The sequence below is a fragment of the Engystomops pustulosus genome, chromosome 8, assembly GCF_040894005.1.
Source record: "Engystomops pustulosus chromosome 8, aEngPut4.maternal, whole genome shotgun sequence".
Classification (NCBI taxonomy): Eukaryota; Metazoa; Chordata; class Amphibia; order Anura; family Leptodactylidae; genus Engystomops; species Engystomops pustulosus.
The window spans coordinates 10895857-10920558 of NC_092418.1; the positions used below are offsets into that span (position 1 = coordinate 10895857).

Sequence of the window (24702 nt, forward strand, 5' to 3'; positions counted from 1 at the left end):
AACCACACGGAGGGGACCTAGTGACTTGCAGAAATCCCAGAACCACACGGAGGGGACCTAGTGACTTGCAGAAATCCCAGAACCACACGGAGGGGACCTAGTGACTTGCAGAAATCCCAGAACCACACGGAGGGGACCTAGTGACTTGCAGAAATCCCAGAACCACACGGAGGGGACCTAGTGACTTGCAGATATCCCAGAACCACACGGAGGGGACCTAGTGACCTGCAGAAATCCCAGAACCACACGGAGGGGACCTAGTGACCTACAAATATCCCAGAACCACACGGAGGGGACCTAGTGACCTGCAGAAATCCCAGAACCACACGGAGGGGACCTAGTGACCTGCAGAAATCCCAGAACCACACGGAGGGGACCTAGTGACCTGCAGAAATCCCAGAAGCACACGGAGGGGACCTAGTGACCTGCAGAGATCCCAGAACCACATGGGGACCTAGTGACCTGCAGAAATCCCAGAACCACAAGGGGACCTAGTGACTGACCTGCAGAAATCCCAGGACCACACAGGGACCTAAGCTGCACCCAGATGCAGCTTCCAACCGGCCCGGCATGCACACTGGTCACCATATCCCAGAGCCTGATACAGGGTGTGCGTGTCTGGCCCGGCCAACCGGAAGCTGTCTGAGCAGATCTCCAGATCTCAGCGCCATAGAAAACCTTTGGAGGGAGTTAAAAATCTGTGTTGTCCAACGACATCCCCAAAACATCACTGCTCTAGAGGAGATCTGCCTGGAGGAATGGGTAGACACCAGCACCAGTGTGTCCTGAGTATTGAGATGAACTTTTGTTATTGACAAAATACTTATTTTCCATGATATTTTGCAAATAAATTATTTAAAAATCAGACAATGTGAAGTCCTGGATTTGTCCTCATTTTGTCTCTCATGGTTGAGGTTCTACCGATGATGTCTCTTACACGTCTCATCTTTTGAAGTAGGAGAACCAATTGTGGCTAAATCCTTTTTCCCCCGCTGTATGTACATCCTGAAATCCCTCCAATACTGAGAAATACATAGAGATATTCAGTCCATACGTAATCCTGCTACACACATAATCCTGCTACACACTGCCCTCGGATGATGCCGCCATGTAGTACTGGCCCCAACGATACTTCTACTTCTGCAGTCCCAAAATACCACCGCCATATATCCGCTATACTAAACCGCTACATAGTCTCTGAATGCAATCACTATACAGCCCCCTGCCGGTGCCACACCAGTGTATAGCTTGCACTTTGGGGGTCTCGCTTATACACACATAACACATAGAAGAGACCAAGACAAGACGGAGGCCAGGGCTCACGTTCCTCTGGATGAAAACTTGGAATTCTTATATATTTTAATATATTTAAAGCATGGTGAAAAAACAGCACGAGATTGTTCCATAGACAGCGCTCTCCAGAAACGAGAGAGTCCGAAAAAGAGACAGAAGGAACGAAACATGCGGGGGATGGGTCAGAACATGGGACACGCATACATAGAGACAACGTGTGTCGTATGGGATATGAGAGAGAGAGGGAGAGGTGATACCTAGAGAGAGACCCTGTGGAATCATAGATGGACAGAGACCGTACGAGACAGCAAGAGAGAACAGAAAAAGGAATATCTGATTGTATGTTAACCCCTGAAGCTTCCTTTTTACTATCACGTCATCCAAGTGACTTCTCGGAACAAAAGTGTCAAAAAGCACAAATGTTGTAAGAAAAGCAAATCACACCGCATCTCCCTGGTCTTCTGGTGGGGAGGAGAAGGTCATGGAGGAAAGAAGAAGTGGACAGTCAAGTCCTCCAAGTGGATGAAAGCAACAGCATCAATGTACAGGCACTAGGGCAAGCCGAGAAGATGGACAAGGAATGAAACCCTTCCAGACCTAAGCAATGGTCTACACGAGGCCTGATGTCACTCTGGTCAAAGTCATAACCACATCATGAGTCTACCCTATTGCCTCGACGTCAAAAGACATGGCACAATGACCAAACAAGATCTTCTTGCGGGCAACCAACTAGATGCAGTGCACCTCAGGCGGTCAGGTTTCATTTCATTTCTGATGCTTTGGCCAAATTTGAAGGATCCTCTTTATGTGCCAACGCCACCACTTCTTGTTTTGGGCATTTACTCCATCGTGATGGTCGTTCCTCTAGGACAAGAATCAGAAATGTTGAGCAAGAAGAAGCAGTAGGCAGATGCTTTATTTATAGAGACCAGAGGTTGACAAGGCAATGGACCTTTGGTGGTTCTGCACCACTTCATCTCCAACACATTGGCCACATCAAAAGATCCTTTGATGTCCCACTACCAACTCTCCCTTCCATTTACGCAACCAAAACCATTGCGAGGACAACCTATCAAAATGTTGAAAGAGAAGGAACATTAGGCAAATTTGGGAAATTTCCACACTATATAAATATATATATACTGTATATAGAGAGACCAGAGGTTGACAAGGTAATGGACCTTTTCCCGTCCACCTGCACTATTATTTTTGACCCCGTGACTAAATCAAATGATCTTCTTGATGTCTCCCCACCATAACTTCCATGATGGTCAATCCTTCAGGACAAGATCTTAAAATGTTGAGTGAGGAGAATCAAACAGATGTTGGACCAAAGGTTGACAAGGTAATGGACCTTCGGAGGTCTACAATTTATTCTTTATGTCTCAGCCAAATCAAAGAATCCTTTTGTGGAGATATCAAAATGTTGAGTGAGAAGAAGCATCAGGCAGATGTTGGTATTGTCCATACTATACACAGAAACAAAGTATAAAAAAAGGAGACACAAGATTGAGGCGGGGGATGGATCTTTCCCAATACTCAATCTAATCGGGAGCCATAGAGATTTAGGACTGCCATGCAGAACCTTTGTCAATGACTTTCCACAATGAGAAGAACCATCCAAACCATTTGGAAACTCATCGTGTTGCTGGTTTTCTTTGATCTTTCCAACTTTTTTTCAGTACAAAAAGAAAAAAAAATTCTGAATCAAACAAACAGCCAAAAATAATCATCTTCGAAGGAACCAAACCATGGAGGACTACCACCACTGGAACTGGAAGCAACACTTCACAACGTGCTGTACTCCACCTCACACCATAGAATCCTTGCAGAGAGAACATAGATGGGGTTTTTTTCGGATGGGAGCCGGCTCTACTTGTGAGTATCAATCCACGACAGAGAAGACAAGAAATGAGGCGCAGGAAATAATACAACCCTGATTTCGGAACATGGAATGAGGTCTTCACAAACCGGAGTGTGAAATATCTCCCAGATCTTGCTCTCAGCAAATATTTGACTTGAGGAGGGGGGTAAAGACTCCCACAGCCAAAGTCTCCGATCAGATGGTCAATGCTGGGAATGGTTTTTCGGAGGATATGGCTGAAATATTTTTTGTTGACAGCTTGTCTCCTGTTGGTTACTCAATCACCACGCAACGGGGCAGGTGCTGGGAGAAATATTTGAAGAGCTCGGGGGTGGCACCAGGACAGTTGGTAAGTTCTAGTTCTTCCAGGTCCTGTAGTTGAACCAGACCTGATAGACCAGTGGTCGTGAGTAGAGGACAACCTGCAGTAGACACAAAGAATGTGGGTTAGCTCCAAGGGGTTTGAAGGATCTCCCAGTTGGAGGACAACCAATGCCACTACAGAAAAACTTGCCACCTATACTCACCGGCCAGAGAGAGGAGACGTAAACTTTTCATTCCCAAGAGATGCTTCAGGCCAAAATCTTGCACCTGTAACCGAAAGGGGGCATTCTAGTCATCCAGTGATCGGATGTTCATGTACAACAACAAACTTATAGGCACAGTATCACACATTATAGCAGAAGACAAACAGCTCGGCGGATTTGATGTTATTACCTGGCAGCACCAGCGAAGGTACAGGCTGCGGAGAGACGACATGGTGGAAAGGTAGCTGAGGCCAGTGTCAGTGATCCGCACGCACCTGGGGAGAGCAAGAGACAGGACCAACTGAGCACACATTTACTGATATGTGGGCACGGCGCTACCTATCTGCTGCAATCATACATACCCCAGTAGACCATGGTATTTTGTGGTTGCACCTACTGATCACCATTGGAGGGGCTAGTGCTCGTCTCTGTCCAGCCAACCCCCTATTGTGGAAGAGTTTCTCCAGCTTGTGCAGGTCACATGACCCTGTACCTTTCCACCTACTTCTCGAGGAGGAGCTCCTCCAGCTTGTGCAGGCCACATGACCCTGTACCTTACAACCTACTTCTCGAGGAGGAGCTCCTCCAGCTTGTGCAGGTCACATGACTCTATACCTTTCCACCTACTTCTCGCGGAGGAGCTCCTCCAGCTTGTACAGGTCACATGACTCTATACCTTTCCACCTACTTCTCGAGGAGGAGCTCCTCCAGCTTGTGCAGGTCACATGACTCTATACCTTTCCACCTACTTCTCGCGGAGGAGCTCCTCCAGCTTGTGCAGGCCACATGACTCTATACCTTGCCAACTACTTCTCGAGGAGGAGCTCCTCCAGCTTGTGCAGGTCACATGACTCTATACCTTGCCAACTACTTCTCGAGGAGGAGCTCCTCCAGCTTGTACAGGTCACATGACTCTATACCTTTTCACCTACTTCTCGAGGAGGAGCTCCTCCAGCTTGTGCAGGCCACATGACCCTGTACCTTACAACCTACTTCTCGAGGAGGAGCTCCTCCAGCTTGTGCAGGTCACATGACTCTATACCTTGCCACCTAGTTCTCGAGGAGGAGCTCCTCCAGCTTGTGCAGGTCACATGACCCTGTACCTTGCCACCTACATCTCGAGGAGGAGCTCCTCCAGCTTGTGCAGGTCACATGACCCTGTACCTTGCCACCTATATCTCGAGGAGGAGCTCCTCCAGCTTGTGCAGGTCACATGGCACTTTCCCTCCAACTAGTAACCTACCTATCAACCAGGAGCTCCTCTGGCTTTTGCAGGTCACACGGAGCTCTACTCTACAGCCAAATTTCAGAAATGAGCTCCTTAAGGTTTTACAAGTCAATGGCGCTCTACCCTCCAGCCAACTATCAGGGATGAGCTCCTCCACCTTATGTAAGTCACTTAGTGGTCGACCCTCCACCTATTTATTGGGGACAATTTCCTCCAGCTTTTGTAGGTCACATAGTGTTCTACCCACCAGCCCACCATCCAACTATTCCACTTATCGTGGACATAGTGCTCCAGCTTGTGCAGATCAAGGATGACCTCTTCCAGCTTGTGTGGGTCACATAGTGCTGTACCCCCCACCCTGCCATCCCACTATCAGCTTGTTCAAGTCACATGACAATCTACCCTCCATCCCACCACCCACCTATCAAGGACGAGTTCCTCAAGCTTGTGCAGATCACACGCAATGTACTCCAGTGCTGTGTCTGTGAGTCTAGGGCACCACGACAGGTCCAGGCCTCGGAGTCTTCTGAGGTTCTCTGCCACTAGCTCAACACCGTCGTCCGTCACTTTGGAGCACCCCGACAGGCTGAGGACGGTCAGGTTGGGCAGACTGTGGACCACATTGACCACACCGTGGTTGGTGATCTCCCAGCAGGAGTGGAGGCGGAGCGTGTGAGTGGCCCGGCCCTGTTTGGCAGTAAAGTACGCCAGTGCGGTGTCCGTTACGTGGTAGGCCTGCAGGTTGAGCTCGCCTAGGTTGGGTAGGAGCTGAGAGATGGCCGCCACTGCGTCATCTGCCACGTTGATACAGTCACTCACACTCAAAGAATTGATGCGTCCGTGTAAGCTGGACCACAGCCCGGCCTCCGTGAAGTCATTACAGCCCGATAGCTCCAGCCGGACCACCCCCTGCATCTGCTCCAGCATCACCTGCAGGAACACAACACGAAGGTCAATGCCAAGATACTAGACCACAGGGGCAGCACACATTTCTCTCATGTACCGATAGTTTCTTACAATGTATCAGTGCAGGTAGAATGTCTGCATATAGGTGAGCTGACAATGGGTTGTCTAGGCTGTATACATTGCAACAAACCCTCAGCTGTGAGATGTTTTGTTTAAGGAAAGGTTTCTAGCTCTGGATGTGAAATTATTGACAGCCGTGCTGTAGACCTGTCATTCTCAGGATCAGAGGAGGTCTCAGAGCATGGACTCCCCCGAATTATAAATGATAAGCTACAGAATGTGCAAGGAACGGGGAAAAGTTCTATAACCCAATAATATAAAGACAACACAACACTAATGCAGCACCACAGGTAACCACCAGGTGGCATCACAAAGGCAAGTGCTGGACAGCAGCCTCCACCTCAAAGAGGTAATGGGATGTGATGACACTATTACAGTAGTTATATTCCTGTACATAGGGGGCAGTATTATAGTAGTTATATTCTTGTACATAGGAGGCAGTATTATAGTAGTTATATTCTTGTACATAGGGGGCAGTATTATAGTAGTTATATTCTTGTACATAGGGGGCAGTATTATAGTAGTTATATTCCTGTACATTGGGGTCAGTATTATAGTAGTTATATTCCTGTACATAGGGGGAGTATTATAGTAGTTATATTCCTGTACATAGGGGGCAGTATTATAGTAGTTATATTCTTGTACATAGGGGGCAGTATTATAGTAGTTATATTCCTGTACATAGGGGGCAGTATTATAGTAGTTATATTCCTGTACATAGGGGGCAGTATTATAGTAGTTATATTCCTGTACATAGGGGACAGTATTATAGTAGTTATATTCCTGTACATAGGGGGAGTATTATAGTAGTTATATTCCTGTACATAGGGGGCAGTATTATAGTAGTTATATTCCTGTACATAGGGGGAGTATTATAGTAGTTATATTCCTGTACATAGGGGGCAGTATTATAGTAGTTATATTCTTGTACATAGGGGGCAGTATTATAGTAGTTATATTCCTGTACATAGGGGGCAGTATTATAGTAGTTATATTCTTGTACATAGGGGGCAGTATTATAGTAGTTATATTCTTGTACATAGGGGGCAGTATTATAGTAGTTATATTCCTGTACATAGGGGGCAGTATTATAGTAGTTATATTCTTGTACATAGGGGGCAGTATTATAGTAGTTATATTCCTGTACATAGGGGGCAGTATTATAGTAGTTATATTCCTGTACATAGGGGGCAGTATTATAGTAGTTATATTCCTGTACATAGGGGGAGTATTATAGTAGTTATATTCCTGTACATAGGGGGCAGTATTATAGTAGTTATATTCTTGTACATAGGGGGCAGTATTATAGTAGTTATATTCCTGTACATAGGGGGCAGTATTATAGTAGTTATATTCCTGTACATAGGGGGCAGTATTATAGTAGTTATATTCCTGTACATAGGGGGAGTATTATAGTAGTTATATTCCTGTACATAGGGGGCAGTATTATAGTAGTTATATTCCTGTACATAGGGGGCAGTATTATAGTAGTTATATTCCTGTACATAGGGGGAGTATTATAGTAGTTATATTCTTGTACATAGGGGCAGTATTATAGTAGTTATATTCTTGTACATAGGGGGCAGTATTATAGTAGTTATATTCTTGTACATAGGGGGCAGTATTATAGTAGTTATATTCTTGTACATAGGGGGCAGTATTATAGTAGTTATATTCTTGTACATAGGGGGCAGTATTATAGTAGTTATATTCTTGTACATAGGGGGCAGTATTATAGTAGTTATATTCTTGTAAATAGGGGCAGTATTACAGTAGTTATATTCTTGTACATATGGGCAGTATTACAGTAGTTATATTCCTGTACATAGGGGGCAATATTATAGTAGTTATATTCCTGTACATAGGGGGCAGTATTATAGTAGTTATATTCTTGTACATAGGGGGCAGTATTATAGTAGTTATATTCTTGTACATATGGGCAGTATTATAGTAGTTATATTCCTGTACATAGGTGGCAGTATTATAATAGTTATATTCTTGTACATAGGGGGCAGTATTATTGTAGTTATATTCTTGTACATAGGGGGCAGTATTATAGTAGTTATATTCTTGTACATAGGGGCAGTATTATAGTAGTTATATTCTTGTACATAGGGGCAGTATTATAGTAGTTATATTCTTGTACATATGGGCAGTATTATAGTAGTTATATTCTTCTACATAGGGGGCAGTATTATAGTAGTTATATTCCTGTACATAGGGGCAGTATTATAGTAGTTATATTCCTGTACATAGGGGGCAGTACTATAGTAGTTATATTCCTGTACATAGGGGGCAGTATTATAGTAGTTATATCCCTGTACATAGGGGGCAGTACTATAGTAGTTATATTCCTGTACATAGGTGGCAGTATTATAGTAGTTATATCCCTGTACATAGGGGGCAGTACTATAGTAGTTATATTCCTGTACATAGGGGGCAGTATTATAGTAGTTATATCCCTGTACATAGGGGGCAGTACTATAGTAGTTATATTCCTGTACATAGGGGGCAGTATTATAGTAGTTATATTCCTGTACATAGGGGGCAGTATTATAGTAGTTATATTCTTGTACATAGGGGGCAGTATTATAGTAGTTATATTCTTGTACATAGGGGCAGTATTATAGTAGTTATATTCTTGTACATAAGGGGCAGTATTATAGTATATTCTTGTACATAGGGGCAGTATTATAGTAGTTATATTCTTGTACATAGAGGCAGTATTATAGTAGTTATATTCTTGTACATAGGGGCAGTATTATAGTAGTTATATTCCTGTACATAGGGGGCAGTATTATAGTAGTTATATTCCTGTACATAGGGGGCAGTATTATAGTAGTTATATTCCTGTACATAGGAGGCAGTATTATAGTAGTTATTTATATTCTTGTACATAGGGGGCAGTATTATAGTAGTTATATTCCTGTACACAGGGGGCAGTATTATAGTAGTTATATTCCTGTACATAGGGGGCAGTATTATAGTAGTTATATTCCTGTACATAGGGGGCAGTATTATAGTAGTTATATTCTTGTACATAGGGGGCAGTATTATAGTAGTTATATTCCTGTACATAGGTGGCAGTATTATAGTAGTTATATTCCTGTACATAAAGGGCAGTATTATAGTAGTTATATTCTTGTACATAGGGGGCAGTATTATAGTAGTTATATTCTTGTACATAGGGGGCAGTATTATAGTAGTTATATTCCTGTACATAGGGGGCAGTATTATAGTAGTTATATTCTTGTACATAGGGGGCAGTATTATAGTAGTTATATTCCTGTACATAGGTGGCAGTATTATAGTAGTTATATTCCTGTACATAGGGGGCAGTATTATAGTAGTTATATTCCTGTACATAGGAGGCAGTATTATAGTAGTTATATTCTTGTACATAGAGGGCAGTATTATAGTAGTTATATTCCTGTACATAGGGGGCAGTATTATAGTAGTTATATTCCTGTACATAGGGGGCAGTATTATAGTAGTTATATTCCTGTACATAGGGGCAGTATTATAGTAGTTATATTCTTGTACATAGGGGGCAGTATTATAGTAGTTATATTCTTGTACATAGGGGGCAGTATTATAGTAGTTATATTCTTGTACATAGGGGGCAGTATTATAGTAGTTATATTCCTGTACATAGGAGGCAGTATTATAGGAGTTATATTCTTGTACATATGGGCAGTATTATAGTAGTTATATTCTTGTACATATGGGCAGTATTATATAAGTTATATTCTTGTACATAGGGGCAGTATTATAGTAGTTATATTCTTGTACATAGGAGGCAGTATTATAGTAGTTATATTCCTGTACATAGGAGGCAGTATTACAGTAGTTATATTCTTGTACATATGGGCAGTATTATAGTAGTTATATTCTTGTACATAGGGGGCAGTATTATAGTAGTTATATTCCTGTACATAGGGGGCAGTATTATAGTAGTTATATTCTTGTACATAGGGGCAGTATTATAGTAGTTATATTCTTGTACATAGGGGCAGTATTATAGTAGTTATATTTTTGCACATAGGGGCAGTATTATAGTAGTTATATTCCTGTACATAGGGGGCAGTATTATAGTAGTTATATTCCTGTACATAGGGGGCAGTATTATAGTAGTTATATTCTTGTACATAGGGGGCAGTATTATAGTAGTTATATTCTTGTACATAGGGGGCAGTATTATAGTAGTTATATTCCTGTACATAGGGGCAGTATTATAGTAGTTATATTCCTGTACATAGGGGGCAGTATTATAGTAGTTATATTCCTGTACATAGGGGCAGTATTATAGTAGTTATATTCCTGTAGATAGGAGGCAGTATTATAGTAGTTATATTCCTGTACATAGGGGGCAGTATTATAATAGTTATATTCTTCTACATAGGGGGCAGTATTATACTAGTTATATTCTTGTACATAAGGGGGCAGTATTATAGTAGTTATATTCCTGTACATAGGGGGCAGTATTATAGTAGTTATATCCCTGTACATAGGGGGCAGTATTATAGCAGTTATATTCTTGTACATAGGGGGCAGTATTATAGTAGTTATATTCCTGTACATAGGGGGCAGTATTATAGTAGTTATATTCCTGTACATAGGGGGCAGTATTATAGTATTTATATTCTTGTACATAGGGGGCAGTATTATAGTAGTTACATTCTTGTACATAGGGGGCGGTATTATAGTAGTTATATTCTTGTACATAGGGGGCAGTATTATAGTAGTTATATTCCTGTACATAGGAGGCAGTATTATAGTAGTTATATTCTTGTACATAGGGGGGCAGTATTATAGTAGTTATATTCCTGTACATAGGGGGTAGTATTATAGTAGGTATATTCTTGTACATAGGGGGCAGTATTATAGTAGTTATATTCCTGTGCATAGGAGGCAGTATTATAGTAGTTATATTCCTGTACATAGGGGGCAGTATTATAGTAGTTATATTCTTGTACATAGGGGGCAGTATTATAGTAGTTATATTCTTGTACATAGGGGGCAGTATTATAGTAGTTATATTCCTGTACATAGGGAGCAGTATTATAGTAGTTATATTCTTGTACATAGGGGGCAGAATTATAGTAGTTATATTCCTGTACATAGGGGGCAGTATTATAGTAGTTATATTCCTGTACATAGGGGGCAGTATTATAGTAGTTATATTCCTGTACATAGGGGGCAGTATTATAGTAGTTATATTCCTGTACATAGGGGGCAGTATTATAGTAGTTATATTCCTGTACATAGGGGGCAGTATTATAGTAGTTATATTCTTGTACATCGGGGTCAGTATTATAGTAGTTATATTCTTGTACATAGGGGGCAGTATTATAGTAGTTATATTCTTGTACATAGGGGGCAGTATTATAGTAGTTATATTCTTGTACATAGGGGGCAGTATTATAGTAGTTATATTCTTGTACATAGGAGGCAGTATTATAGTAGTTATATTCTTGTACATCGGGGTCAGTATTATAGTAGTTATATTCTTGTACATCGGGGTCAGTATTATAGTAGTTATATTCTTGTACATAGGGGGCAGTATTACAGTATCAGGCTGATGAAGCTCTCTCTCACCTCGAGACCGGCGTCAGTGATTGTTGACCGCTTCAGGCTCACAGATTTCACCCCTTTTTTAGACAGAGGATAGTTGTCGATGAACTCGCAGATATCCAGATCTGACACTCCGACCAAACAGAATGAATCAAACCCACGCACAGCGAATCCCTGCAGGCTGACAAACTCCTTCTCCCCAGTGGGCAGGACATTGTACAGTTCCTTGGCGTGCAGGACGGGTGTGAGCCCCACCCAGAAGCGCGGTTGGTACAGCACCCGCCTCCACGTCTTGCACACCTGAGCCAGGACGCACTTTTCACAGGCTGAGAAGTAAGAGAAGAGGCGGCTCAGGATCTTCTCATCCAGGGCCAGGTGACAGTCCATTCCCAGGCCGTGGACGCGGTCCAGCGAGGGTCCGCAGGGGATTGGAAGGTTCTCCTCCCCCGGGCTAAGGCCCAGTGGGATACTGTGGGTGGGCGGAGGTGGAAGAATCGGTAACACTGAGGGGGCGACATGCTCCGGGTGCTTGGGGAAGGCCTGACTGAGGATGGACGGCACGGAGGGCGGCTGGCAGATGCGGTTCTTCACGGCTGGTGTCCCTTTGGTGATGCTGGCGGAGCCCAGGCCATTGGTGGGTCCGGGGATTTTCACCAGCCCGTTCCGCGGCAAACACTGGGCCTTGGTGTCTCCGTTCGTTGTATTCGACATGTTTTTAATTCACTGTAAAAAAACAAAAAAAAAAGAAGTGATAAAATGTAACGCTCAGAAACCCCAAATCTACCATATAATTAGCTGCGATTGAGCGCATCACACAGCGGGGGGCGACGATGAGCACAGGACAGAGCTCCTCCCACAGACAACACTAGATCTCCGGCCCGGTTGTGGTCGATGATATTCCATACAAAACTAAGTAGATTTAGGGGAACCGAACTTGGAACAGAATTTCTCAGAACCGCGTGACTGAGGAATCCTACCTATACCAGTCTCGCTCATAATAATGTGAGGAGCCAATAGGTGGCAGCAGAGACACAGAGGAGAAGCACCGGGACATTCCCGCTCCCTCACGTCCACTCTCCATGGTCCTGAACGTCTCTCGTTCCTACACATCCTGCTTCTCCATGTCGTGAAGCCACAATCACAGGGAATCCCCCCAAAACTTCTTACCGTGACATCGTGTAGACGTGAAGAAACGGGGGCGGCCATTTTGAAATCAGTAGTAAACGTGATTCATGGGGAGAGTCTATTTTCAGCAAGGCCTCCGAGCCGCCCGATCGATCCCACTACCTCCAGACAGGTTTAATAATGTGCGCTCCATTATTAAAGGAGGTTGTAAAGACGTGTCAGCTCCTTTAATGGAGGCTCATAAAGCAGACGTCCTGCGTGCGGTTAACCCTTTTCATCACTACGGACACATCTGTCCTTCCCGGGGGGGGCAGGCCAAAAATTAAAGACCCATTATTCCTCCCCCACAGTGCTCAGCACTAAATTCATGAATTTTGGCTCAACAAAGAAAAAAACTTTCTTAAAGGGGTTTTACCACCAATTTTGTAGAACGGTTCCCTTCATAGATCTCTTTCAACTAAGGACTAAGTGTTATGTCTCTTTTTTCGGGGAGGCACCACTCAAATATTATTTTATGTGAAATTTTTAGATTTTCAAGAACAGGAAGGGGAGGAGCTGTGTATTGGCGCTCATGCTCTCTGCTGACACCTGTGGTGAGAGCTGGTACTGCATTCTGGAAATCTCTTTTGCAGTAACATTTGAGCTGTAGGTCTCACAGACATGGCAGAGGTCTCGTTTTAATCAGCTGGAGCAGGTCTCTCAGAGGGGGTTGATGTATTTTGTATCATGAATAAATGTAGTAGGGGGAAAGAGATGATTTCCACCATGATTACAGCGAGACCTCAGGAGGTGACCTCCGCCATTATCACCCAGCACTCTGACAATGATGCAGGATCCTATGAAAATCACAGGGTAGCACACGCATCTGGATGATGGCGCCCCCTCCCACGTAATTACATAGGCAACGGCAATTATCACATGTTTCCACCGATCCATAACGATGAACCTTTCCCGAGCATCGACCTCAGGATGAGCCGAGGGGAGGAGATCACCAGACTGCGATGGAAATCATCTACAAGTATAGAGAATTATCTACCCAAAGAACAAGTATCTCAGCCGCAGTGTCTAAAGACCCTCATACTCAACCCTACTAGGTATCTTAGCCTATAAGAGGTACAGTGAGTGATACTGTCTGGTGGGATGTTGTATCTGATACCATCTTGTGTGATACTCCATGCTCAGCTGCTGTATCTAAGCCTATTACTTGTGATAGCGTCTACAAAGCTGTGTATCTAATCCTATCCTGTGTGATACAGGCTGATGAGCTGTGTATCCAATCCTATGCTGTGTGATACTGTCTGCTGAGCTGTGTATCTAATCCTATCCTGTGTGATACTGCCTGCTGAGCTGTGTATCCAATCCTATGCTGTGTGATACTGTCTGCTGAGCTGTGTATCGAATCCTTTCCTGTGTGATACTATTTGCTGAGCTATGTATCTAATTCTGTGTGATACTGGCTGCTGAGCTGTGTATCTAATCCCATTCTATGTGATACTGTCTGCGGAGCCGTGTATCTAATCCCGTCCTGTGTGATACTGTCTGCTGAGCTGTGTATCTAATCCTGTGTGATACTGTCTGCTGAGCTGTGTATCTAATCCCGTCCTGTGTGATACTGTCTGCGGAGCTGTGTATCTAATCCTATCCTGTGTGATACTGTCTGCTGAGCTGTGTATCTAATCCTATCCTGTGTGATACTGTCTGCTGAGCTGTGTATCTAATCCTGTGTGATACTGTCTGCTGAGCTGTGTATCTAATCCTGTGTGATACTGTCTGCTGAGCTGTGTATCTAATCCCGTCCTGTGTGATACTGTCTGCGGAGCTGTGTATCTAATCCTATCCTGTGTGATACTGTCTGCTGAGCTGTGTATCTAATCCTATCCTGTGTGATACTGTCTGCTGAGCTGTGTATCTAATCCTATCCTGTGTGATACTGTCTGCTGAGCTGTGTATCTAATCCTATCCTGTGTGATACTGTCTGCTGAGCTGTGTATCTAATCCTATCCTGTGTGATACTGTCTGCTGCGCTGTGTATCTAATCCTATCCTGTGTGATACTGTCTGCTGAGCTGTGTATCTAATCCTCTGCAGTGTTTTTCTTTCTATTGTGCGTCTGTATCTAATCCTTTCCATACATGTCGGAGCCTCCTTAGACTCTGATGGATGTGCCTCCCCTCGCAGTAGGATCGGGGATGTGTGGGAGAGAAGATGGTGGACTTGTCATCGGAGAGGAAGAGGTGGGAGGAGAGGAGGAAGGCAGCGATGAATGTGGCAGCAACAACACGACGTGGGAATAGGAGACGATAATAGGGCAGATGATGCAAGAGTGCTGCACGGGCGGAGGGCCAGATCGTGCCTGTCCTCGGGGGGCCTGCTGCGAGCTGCCGACACTCTCTGCTATTCTGAGAACGTCTCGTGCTGGCTCCATTATTATTCACACCAACCACTCGCCACACGCACCCAGACTGGAAGAAGAACATCCAATGTACATGTGTGGTGTATGCTGGGACCACCAGTGATCAGGAGAAAGGGGGCCAAATGTCTACAAAACCAAGGGTGAGCAGATGCTCCATCTACGTCCCATCACTTCTGTGGAGCTTCTTGAAAAAGCGACACAACATCTACAGTCTACTCTCGAATTCTCCAGTGGTTGGAGACCAGAAGCTGAGATACTTCCCAAACACTTCACGTAGGAAGTAGAAGAACCTCCACTCCATTCATCCCTCACGCCCTGCACTCAACTCAGGCCACAAACAATGGAGTCCTTGGTTGGTTGGTTGTAGCTCGAGTGTCATGAAGTGTTGAGTGTGAGGCTGCCCAAGCCGCAAGGTATGAGAAGTTCCTAAAAGTCATAGACACAAATCATTGACCTCCTGGAACTGGAACGTTCTGAAAAGAACATGAAGAGAAGATGTTGGTTCCAGAGCTGAAGGAACATCTATTCTAAGCAGTCAACCAGAAGAGTTTAATAGAACCCAACGATAAAGTCATCCAAATGAAAGTTCAATAACCGTGTGGTAATGTGTCCAGAACGTTTTAAAGTAAGGTACAGTTCATGAAGGTTCTAGATAAGATAGGTTCCTAAAAGTTATACACAGAATTCATGAAATTCCAGACAGCTCGACATATCTACTAGACCAGGGGTCAGGAACCTTTTTGGCTGAGAGAGCCATGAACGCCATATATTTAAAAATGTTAATCCATAAGAGCCGTACCACATGCATATGCCCCCAAGTAGATAGGTAGTCCCAGTGTCACGGGTGCCCCTGTGATCTACGTCTCGGATTGCTGGCACATCTGTGCCCCTCTCCATGGCAGCGGCCCTTTCCGAGCTCACTCAATTCAACACTTTCCGGCTCCCATCCCAGGCTGGCCAGCGCGCGTGCCCCGGCACTCACAGATTTAAAGGGCCAGTATGGCGCTAATTGGCGCTGCCCACTTCCCGAGTTCCTATAAAGACCAGTGGCTCCCAGCATTCCTCGACAGATCATAGTGCTTCATGCCTATGAGGAAGCTTTCCACAGTGTTTCCTTCCCAAGTGTTGACCTCCAGTTGTGACCCCGGACCTGTTCCTGATTCTGTTCCTGAGCTGCCAGCCCTGACCTCTGGCTCCGTCCCGGACCACACATCATTGCCGCCTGCCTTGAACGTCTGCCTGTTCCTGACTACGAAACTGCCTAGTGATCCTGTATTTCAACCTTGGCTGCCACCGCTGAACCTGTGGAACAACCTGGTGGTACCACGCTGCAGCAAGACCATAGTGCTTTGCAGCAGGCTCAGGTGAAGACTGGGTACCACTTGCATTCCGGTCCCAGGTGTCTGCTTACATCATCATCCGTGGTGATCCAGGGGGTTCACTACTCCAAAGCCTTACACCCACCACATGCCTCCCAATAGATAGGTAGTCCCAGCTCATATCCACAGCACATGTCCCCCAAATAAATAGGTAGGCACGGCACATGCCCCCAAGTTAATTGGTAGCCACAGCACATGCTTGCCAGAAGATAGGAAGTCACAGAACATGCCTACCAGTATATAGGTAGCCCCATCACTTACCAGCGCTCCCTGCAACCAGCTCCTCAACGCTCTCACGCTCTTCTCTTTGATCCAGGCTTAGACAATGGCGGTGATAGCACCTGGGTCATACAGAGGACGTAGGCAGCGGTGACATCGCTGCCTGTGTCCAGTGATCAGTCTAAGAGACACACAGGAGCCATCACTATTAATTAAAGATCTGTCTGAGAGCCAGATGCAGCCAACAAAAGAGCCATATCTGGCTCCCGAGCCATAGGTTCCCTACCCCTGTTCTAGACAGTCTACCAGAAGACATACAAATATCTAGATATTAATGTCAAGATCTGTGTAGGTATGATCTAGCTCATGCCTACATTGCAATGTGTCCACCAGGATCTACCAAGATTGTAACATCCCGATGTTTGATACAGTTCATGAAGGTAAGGGCCAGGTGACCTTCTTGGTTCTCAAGCTTCTAAAATTGATAGCTAGGGTTTGTGGGGCTACAAAAGATTCATATGTTCTCAGAAGATAATGGTTCCAGAGCTAACAGTACATTCCTTCTAGTCATTGAACCAGAGAACTCAAATATCTAGAGATGAAGTGATGATCTCTGTGCTCATGGTGGTCATCCAGAAGACTTGAGTGTATTCAGAAGAACATTGAAGCAAGATGATGGCTCCAAAGTTATAGAAGCATGCCTTCTCGGCAGTCAACCGGAAGACTCTCAAGTATCTAGAGATTAAATCAAGATATGTGTAGTCATGATTTAGATCCTCAGGCTCCTACAGGAGTTCAAGAAAATGGGCTAGCAATGTGTCCACCAGGATCTACCACAGTGGTGGCAAACCTATGGCACGGGTGCCAGAGGTGGCACTCAGAGCCCTCTCTATGGGCACCCTTGCCATCACCCCAGGGTAGAGTTTGCCAAACAGAACTCAAGGCCTCTTGCAGTCCCAGGCAGCCCAGGACCCTAGAAGGAAGCTACACTGATAATCCAAACTTCTTCTTCTTTATACTGTATTGGTGTCCTCAGGTTCCTATATAATTTAAACCTGTGACAGAGCAGGGAGTAATAAGTTACTGCTTAAATTGTCGCACTGACACTTTACGAAAAATATGTGGGTTTTGGATGTAGTTTGGGCATTCGGGGTCTAAAATGTTTGCCATCACTGATCTACCAGGAATCTGAAGTTAGAACAGTTCATGAAGGTAAAGGTCAGGTTACAGGGTTCTCAAGCTTCTAAAATGCATAGCCAGGGTTCATGGGACTCAACTGTTCTCAGAAGATAATGGCCCCAGAGCTGTAGGTACATTCCTTCTAGTCAGTGAGCCGGAGAACTCAAGTATCTAGAGATGAAGTCCGGTATCTGTAGGCATGCTGGTGGTCCAGAAGGGCCCATGAGGGTGTGGTTCTGATTCTTAAATTCCTGGGGGTTAAAGGTGTCAGTCATCTCTGCTTATTGAAGGGTACATGCACACATTGCAAAACACCTTTGGGTGGCTCTCTTCACTAGCTGAAACTCTCATTTTCGGTAAGACCATCAAACCATTCTATGTTCTGCCTCACCCTTAAGGGCATATGTCAGGGGAAGGACATATTGTTCTTAAAGGGATAGAGTATGTTTGACACATCCGCAGTATGTATGAGTGAAGTGGGGAGGAGTCAGAAGGGATAGCGGTCAACCATATAGCTGCTTGACCAACAACTTTAAAAAACATAGGATCAGCCGTGATCAGAGTAATGTTAGTACAATAGCCACATTTTTTGACCTGTATCACAGTAAATGGCAGCAAATGACGTCATGGCAATCACCGGGAGGCGCTATACTGACAGCTCTGCATTCCATCATAAATTTCCTCCTAGAAAGTTGTCAAAGGGGTTTTTCAGGGATTAAAATAATCCCAAAACAAGGTCAACCATGGTTTATGCTGGTTCTGTAACTCAGCTGTACAGAAATTAATGGAGCGGTTTTTCAATACGACGCGTGACCTGGTCCGGGGGGGGGGGGGGGGGGGGTCGCGGTCACAACCCCTTTAATTCTAGGCAAATATCTTCCAAAGGAAAGAGTAAGACATACATCGGATTTCCTCCGTCCTCAAACTTTGACACGTCCCACAGCAGAGACGTCTTCGAGATGATCGTGTGCTCACCGGTAATTTGTCAGTTATTCCAGGGTCAAAGGTCACCCGGTAATTATTCCCTTTTCCCGAGGGACGATGCCTAAAGGCTTACTCTGCATGAATTTTTAATAAGGTTTTTTTTTTCCACATCTCCAAGACTTTATTTTGTAGAAAACAGAAGTCAGAGTTCAGATCCACAGAAATGATCATAATCTAAAATCAATCCACAAGAATCGGGGAGGAATTTTCATTAAAGGACGGTCCAACCGGAAGACAGAACATCCCCCGTGACCTCCCTTCTGCTCCACTAGTTGGTCGATGACTTCGAATTTACTTAAGGGCCCCAAAATGGGTGTGTCCTAACATGTGAAGGTGTGGCCTACCATGTGAAGGCGTGGCCTACCATGTGAAGGCGTGGCCAACTGTCCATCAGACTTAATCATCACACTTGTAAACTAAACTTCACATCTACGGCAGCCGTGGTGCAGGTTTTAGATTCGGGCACCCAACTTAATCCTTCTCCATTTTCAACATCTCTGCTTACAGCCAGTGAATGGAAACATCCTTGAAATCCTCATCTTATTGTGTCCAGTGCATCAGTAAGATGTTAAACGTAAGGCAAGATGGTGGACATCATCATGGTGGGGTCAGGTGACAAGGTCTTGATTTTCCAGCAGTCACTATGTCATCATCTCCTCTTCTGACCACAGGACGGACCCGGCATCGGGGGTCTGTAATTTAGGAGGCCAGAGCACAGGTTGTTGCTTAGCAACCTCTTAACATCCCCCACAAGCCCCGAGCTGTCATAAATTTTTGTGAAGAGGATAAAACCACTTAGAGCGGAGGAGAGAGAACGAAGGACATCGCCTCCCGGGGACCGGCTCTCCGCAAATAAATGTGACTTCCTTCCTCCCCTCCCCCAGACATGGAAAAGCAAAATAGACCCAAAGTGTCTGCCATTAAAATGTTCTCACTGAAAAGCGACACAATTGCTGCAAAACGATCATTACCTGCACATTATAGCGGCGCACAGCTGTACATCTACATATACAACTGCCCGAAACACAATTCCAGCTACCCATACCGATCCATAGGGGGCAGTATTATAGTAGTTATATTCTTGTACAGAGGGGGCAGTATTATAGTAGTTATATTCCTGTACATAGGGGGCAGTATTATAGTAGTTATATTCTTGTACATAGGAGGCAGTATTATAGTAGTTATATTCTTATACATAGGGGGCAGTATTATAGTAGTTATATCCTTGTACATAGGAGGCAGTATTATAGTAGTTATATCCTTATACATAGGAGGCAGTATTATAGTAGTTATATCCTTATACATAGGAGGCAGTATTATAGTAGTTATATCCTTATACATAGGAGGCAGTATTATAGTAGTTATATCCTTATACATAGGAGGCAGTATTATAGTAGTTATATCCCTGTACATAGGGGGCAGTATTATAGTAGTTATATTCCTGCACATAGGGGGCAGTATTATAGTAGTTATATCCTTATACATAGGAGGCAGTATTATAGTAGTTATATCCTTATACATAGGAGGCAGTATTATAGTAGTTATATCCTTATACATAGGGGGCAGTATTATAATAGTTATATTCCTGTACATAGGGGGCAGTATTATAGTAGTTATATTGCTGTACACAGGGGGCAGTATAATAGTAGTTATATTCCTGTACATAGGGGGCAGTATTATAGTAGTTATATTCATGTACATAGGGGGGCAGTATTATAGTAGTTATATTCCTGTACATAGGGGGTAGTATTATAGTAGTTATATTTCTGTACATAGGGGGCAGTATTATAGTAGTTATATTCCTGTACATAGGGGGCAGTATTATAGTAGTTATATTCCTGTACATAGGGGGTAGTATTATAGTAGTTATATTTCTGTACATAGGGGGCAGTGTTATAGTAGTTATATTCCTGTACATAGGGGGTAGTATTATAGTAGTTATATTTCTGTACATAGGGGGCAGTATTATAGTAGTTATATTCCTGTACATAGGGGGCAGTATTATAGTAGCTATATTCTTGTACATAGGGGGCAGTATTATAGTAGTTGTATTCTTGTACATAGGGGGCAGTATTATAGTAGTTATATTCCTGTACATAGGGGGCAGTATTATAGTAGTTATATTCCTGTACATAGGGGGCAGTATTATAGTAGTTATATTCCTGTACATAGGGGGCAGTATTATAGTAGTTATATTCATGTACATAGGGGGGCAGTATTATAGTAGTTATATTCTTGTACATAGGGGGCAGTATTATAGTAGCTATATTCTTGTACATAGGGGGCAGTATTATAGTAGTTGTATTCCTGTACATAGGGGGCAGTATTATAGTAGTTGTATTCCTGTACATAGGGGGCAGTATTATAGTAGCTGTATTCCTGTACATAGGGGGCAGTATTATAGTAGTTATATTCCTGTACATAGGGGGTAGTATTATAGTAGTTATATTTCTGTACATAGGGGGCAGTATTATAGTAGTTATATTCCTGTACATAGGGGGCAGTATTATAGTAGTTATATTCCTGTACATAGGGGGTAGTATTATAGTAGTTATATTTCTGTACATAGGGGGCAGTGTTATAGTAGTTATATTCCTGTACATAGGGGGTAGTATTATAGTAGTTATATTTCTGTACATAGGGGGCAGTATTATAGTAGTTATATTCCTGTACATAGGGGGCAGTATTATAGTAGCTATATTCTTGTACATAGGGGGCAGTATTATAGTAGTTGTATTCCTGTACATAGGGGGCAGTATTATAGTAGTTGTATTCCTGTACATAGGGGGCAGTATTATAGTAGCTGTATTCCTGTACATAGGGGGCAGTATTATAGTAGCTGTATTCCTGTACATAGGGGGCAGTATTATAGTAGTTATATTCTTGTACATAGGGGGCAGTATTATAGTAGTTATATTCTTGTACAGAGGGGGTAGTATTATAGTAGTTATATTCTTGTACATAGGAGACAGTATTATAGTAGTTATATCCTTATACATAGGGGGCAGTATTATAGTAGTTATATTCTTGTACAGAGGGGGTAGTATTATAGTAGTTATATTCCTGTACATAGGGGGCAGTATTATAGTAGTTATATTCTTGTACAAAGGGGGCAGTGTTATAGTAGTTATATTCTTGTACATAGGGGGCAGTATATAGTAGTTATATTCTTGTATATAGGGGGCAGTATTATAGTAGTTATATCCCTGTACATAGGAGACAGTATTATAGTAGTTATATTCTTGTATATAGGGGGCAGTATTATAGTAGTTATATCCCTGTACATAGGGTGCAGTATTATAGTAGTTATATTCTTGTACATAGGGGGCAGTATTATAGTAGTTATATTCTTGTACATAGGGGGCAGTATTATAGTAGTTATATTCTTGTACATAGGGGGCAGTATTATAGTAGTTATATTCCTGTACATAGGGGGCAGTATTATAGTAGTTATATTCTTGTACATAGGGGGCAGTATTATAGTAGTTATATTCTTGTACATAGGGGGCAGTATTATAGTAGTTATATTCCTGTACATAGGGGGCAGTATTATAGTAGTTATATTCCTGTACATAGGGGGCAGTATTATAGTAGTTATATCCCTGTACATAGGGGGCAGTATTATAGTAGTTATATTCTTGTACATAGGGGGCAGTATTATAGTAGTTATATTCCTGTACATAGGGGGCAGTATTATAGTAGTTATATTCTTGTACATAGGGGGCAGTATTATAGTAGTTATATTCTTGTATATAGGGGGCAGTATTATAGTAGTTATATTCTTGTACATAGGGGGCAGTATTATAGTAGTTATATTCTTGTACATAGGGGGCAGTATTATAGTAGTTATATTCCTGTACATAGGGGCAGTATTATAGTAGTTATATTCCTGTACATAGGGGGCAGTATTATAGTAGTTATATTCCTGTACATAGGGGGCAGTATTATAGTAGTTATATTCCTGTACATAGGGGGCAGTATATAGTAGTTATATTCTTGTATATAGGGGGCAGTATTACAGTAGTTATATCCCTGTACATAGGAGACAGTATTATAGTAGTTATATTCTTGTATATAGGGGGCAGTATTATAGTAGTTATATCCCTGTACATAGGGGGCAGTATTATAGTAGTTATATTCCTGTACATAGGGGGCAGTATTATAGTAGTTATATTCCTGTACATAGGGGGCAGTATTATAGTAGTTATATTCTTGTACATAGGGGCAGTATTATAGTAGTTATATTCTTGTACATAGGAGGCAGTATTATAGTAGTTATATTCCTGTACATAGGGGCAGTATTATAGTAGTTATATTCCTGTACATAGGGGGCAGTATTATAGTAGTTATATTCCTGTACATAGGGGGCAGTATTATAGTAGTTATATTCTTGTACATAGGGGGCAGTATATAGTAGTTATATTCTTGTACATAGGGGGCAGTATTATAGTAGTTATATCCCTGTACATAGGAGACAGTATTATAGTAGTTATATTCTTGTATATAGGGGGCAGTATTATAGTAGTTATATCCCTGTACATAGGGGGCAGTATTATAGTAGTTATATTCCTGTACATAGGGGGCAGTATTATAGTAGTTATATTCCTGTACATAGGGGGCAGTATTATAGTAGTTATATTCTTGTACATAGGGGCAGTATTATAGTAGTTATATTCTTGTGCATAGGGGGCAGTAATATAGTAGTTATACTCTTGTACATAGGTGGCAGTATTATAGTAGTTATATTCCTGTACATAGGGGGCAGTATTATAGCAGTTATATTCCTGTACATAGGGGGCAGTATTATAGTAGTTATATTCTTGTACATAGGAGGCAGTATTATAGTAGTTATATCCTTATACATAGGGGGCAGTATTATAGTAGTTATATTCCTGTACATAGGGGGCAGTATTATAGTAGTTATATTCCTGTACATAGGGGGCAGTATTATAGTAGTTATATTCCTGTACATAGGGGGCAGTATTATAGTAGTTATATTCCTGTACATAGGGGGCAGTATTATAGTAGTTATATTCCTGTACATAGGGGGCAGTATTATAGTAGTTATATTCCTGTACATAGGGGGCAGTATAATAGTAGTTATATTCCTGTACATAGGGGGCAGTATTATAGTAGTTATATTCATGTACATAGGGGGGCAGTATTATAGTAGTTATATTCCTGTACATAGGGGGCAGTATTATAGTAGTTATATTCCTGTACATAGGGGGCAGTATTATAGTAGTTATATTCCTGTACATAGGGGGCAGTATTATAGTAGTTATATTCATGTACATAGGGGGGCAGTATTATAGTAGTTATATTCTTGTACATAGGGGGCAGTATTATAGTAGCTATATTCTTGTACATAGGGGGCAGTATTATAGTAGTTGTATTCCTGTACATAGGGGGCAGTATTATAGTAGTTGTATTCCTGTACATAGGGGGCAGTATTATAGTAGCTGTATTCCTGTACATAGGGGGCAGTATTATAGTAGCTATATTCTTGTACATAGGGGGCAGTATTATAGTAGTTGTATTCCTGTACATAGGGGGCAGTATTATAGTAGTTGTATTCCTGTACATAGGGGGCAGTATTATAGTAGCTGTATTCCTGTACATAGGGGGCAGTATTATAGTAGCTGTATTCCTGTACATAGGGGGCAGTATTATAGTAGTTATATTCTTGTACAGAGGGGGTAGTATTATAGTAGTTATATTCTTGTACATAGGAGGCAGTATTATAGTAGTTATATCCTTATATATAGGGGGCAGTATTATAGTAGTTATATTCTTGTACAGAGGGGGTAGTATTATAGTAGTTATATTCCTGTACATAGGGGGCAGTATTATAGTAGTTATATTCTTGTACAAAGGGGGCAGTGTTATAGT

The 24702-nt window shown here is 42.7% G+C and overlaps 1 protein-coding gene across 2 annotated transcripts in view; it reads right to left on the minus strand.

Annotated features, from left to right (window-relative positions):
• Window positions 1-1319: 1319 nt before the first annotated feature.
• The window catches only part of FBXL16 (F-box and leucine rich repeat protein 16), a 67467-nt gene continuing 44084 nt past the window's right edge, over window positions 1320-24702 (minus strand). For both annotated transcript variants that reach the window (XM_072119703.1, XM_072119702.1), the window contains 5 exons: window positions 11537-12235; window positions 5334-5842; window positions 3875-3959; window positions 3685-3748; window positions 1320-3579 (listed from right to left, as the gene is read on the minus strand). In XM_072119703.1, coding sequence (XP_071975804.1) covers window positions 3431-3579; window positions 3685-3748; window positions 3875-3959; window positions 5334-5842; window positions 11537-12223 — 1494 coding nt within the window. In that variant the 5' untranslated portion in view covers window positions 12224-12235 and the 3' untranslated portion in view covers window positions 1320-3430. The remainder of the gene's footprint in view (window positions 3580-3684; window positions 3749-3874; window positions 3960-5333; window positions 5843-11536; window positions 12236-24702) is intronic.